Here is a 2,336-nt window from a genome sequence, read left to right as displayed (position 1 = left end):
TCCAAAAAAAAAAAGAAAAAACAAAAACAAAAAAACAAAGAGGCTGGGCACGGTGGCTCACGCCTATAATCCCAGCACTTGGGGAGGTAGAGGTGGGCAGATCATGAGGTCAGGAGTTTGAGACCAGCGTGGTCAATATGGTGAAACTTCGTCTCTACTAAAAATACAAAAATTAGTCGGGCATGGTGGTGGACGCCTGTAGTCCCAGCTACTCGGGAGGCTGAGGCAGAAGAATCGCTTGTACCTAGGAGGTGGAGGTTGCAGTGAGCGGACATTGTGCCACTGCACTCCAGCCTGGGAGACAGAGTAGGACTCCATCTCAAAAATAAATAAATAAATAAAAGAACAAGAACAAGAAGAAATTTGAAATGTCCAAGTTAAGAAATTCAGTTTAAACTGTTTTATTTCATAGCTCATAAAAAAGTATGTATGTACAAGACTCAAGTAAATAGAAAGACAGCTTTCAATCACAAATCAGATAGTTTTTCAAACTCTACTGTGGAAGCATATTTAATGCACACATTTGAACGTTACACATAAAAAATTTTAACTATGCAGTCCAAGTTCTGGATTTTACATTAGATCTGCATATATAAGACACTTGTGGTCAAATTTCAAGATTGGTAAAGCCAATTTCAAGCTGCTTATATTTTGAGTACAGGTTTCACTATTACAAATATATCATGTTAAACTAACAAACTCATGACCTTCAAATATGTCTTCGTCCCATGCGCATACATTTGTAATTTGCGTCCATTTGCTATTTCCCTTCTTTCATAATCTTCAAATTATAGTAGTTATGCATTGAGTTCCCTATGCATCTCACCCATCTCCTTTATCTGAAACAGGAAAAAGTACAGAAAAAAATTCTAAATAATTTTTCAATCTTTTGTTCACTCTTAAAATAGTATTAAATAAAATAAAGTTAAAGGAACACAAGATGATTTTTTTCCACATTTATAAGACTGATTTAAATTAAAAAAAGAAAAGTTATATTGCAAGGAAACACACATTTAAGTGTTTTCAAGCTTCTATTTAGAGATAAGATCTCCAAAGTGACTAGGGCAAGTTGGAGGTAAGCTAGATCTTTAAGAATAAGATTTTATTAAGTGCATACTATTTTTAAGGCTAAGAAAACATTGATTTACTTTCTATTATCAATCTTTCATTTTATATGGGGGGAAACTCAAGTTCAAAATTAGTGTTTGTCTCAGATCACACAACTAGTTACAGGCAAACTGAGACGATGACAGTGACTACTACTACTCTGTTGACAAATATTTTCTTATGTGGCAAGCATGGGACCAACACTTTACACCGATTATCTTTAATCCTTGCAACAGGTCCATACTATCTATTATCCTCATTTTACAGATGAGGAAACATGGAGGCTTAAAGAAGTTATACAACTTTGCCCAGCCAAACCCAGGTCTGTACTGCTCTGCACTACAACACTACTTTGTCTTTCTGCCTGTCTGTTACAGTTCAATTCAGGTTAGTCTTCTAGACTTCTGGTCACCAAACCAAACAAGCCAGATGACCTACTACGGAATGGGAAAAAATGCTAGAACTTTCTGGTTCTATTAGATTTTTTCCAATATTCCTTTACATTTCTATTTTTATTATTTGCTAAAATATTAGTAAGTGGCCCATATACAAAGATACACAAAAATTGATAGATATATGAAAAATGTTAATGATAGGGTTCAAGGACAAGTGTTCATATTCAATTCCAAGGGACTGAAACACAACAACAATCTGCCACTTTGATCTCATACTAGTATAGATGACTAGTTAGTACACAATAGATTTATTATGACAAATTAAGTTCATATTAAATGATTATTTCACTGGCATAAAGATAACAGATCACCAGTCACAATGAGTTTCTCCAAGGTGAATCCACTGGAGTATGCCTTTAGAAGATTCTGTTAGATGTTGACACTTTGTAAAATAAAAACCATAGACTTCCCATTCCACTCTTCTATGAGGCAAAAATCAATAGATGGTGATCTGCCATGGAACTCATATAAGAAGATTTAGGTAAGAGCACATTCTAAGACTGTCCCTGAGACCCTAAAGACAACAGTATAAAGGGACTCCAGTGTAACTGAAATGCATCAGTGTGTAGGAAGCTAGAGTGACTAGGAGTAACAGATTCAACAGGGCCTTTCTATTTAGGTAAGTAATCCATTTACCTCAGCCTTCTCATACTTTGCCATTCTTTTCTTTCTGGAAATAACCTGAGTGGAAGAAAGACAATTACTGTTTTAGGACTGCTACTCAAAAAAAGGTTATCTAAATTGACATATATGCTTTTTTTTTTTTTTTTTTTT

At 34.8% G+C, this 2,336-nt stretch overlaps 1 protein-coding gene across 1 annotated transcript in view; it reads right to left on the bottom strand.

Annotated features, from left to right (window-relative positions):
• Window positions 1-385: 385 nt before the first annotated feature.
• Window positions 386-2,336, bottom strand: part of EPCAM (epithelial cell adhesion molecule) — an 18,573-nt gene continuing 16,622 nt past the window's right edge. The window contains exons 8-9 of the mRNA XM_017848021.1: window positions 2,199-2,243; window positions 386-839 (exon numbers count right to left, since the gene is read on the bottom strand). Of these exons, the coding sequence (XP_017703510.1) occupies window positions 798-839; window positions 2,199-2,243 (87 nt within the window). The 3' untranslated portion in view covers window positions 386-797. The remainder of the gene's footprint in view (window positions 840-2,198; window positions 2,244-2,336) is intronic.

This window comes from Rhinopithecus bieti, unplaced genomic scaffold (genome assembly GCF_001698545.2).
Source record: "Rhinopithecus bieti isolate Rb0 unplaced genomic scaffold, ASM169854v2 scaffold_30687, whole genome shotgun sequence".
Taxonomy (NCBI): Eukaryota; Metazoa; Chordata; class Mammalia; order Primates; family Cercopithecidae; genus Rhinopithecus; species Rhinopithecus bieti.
The sequence above is the reverse complement of the archived record's forward strand: the minus strand, read 5'-3'. Positions and strand labels throughout refer to the sequence as shown.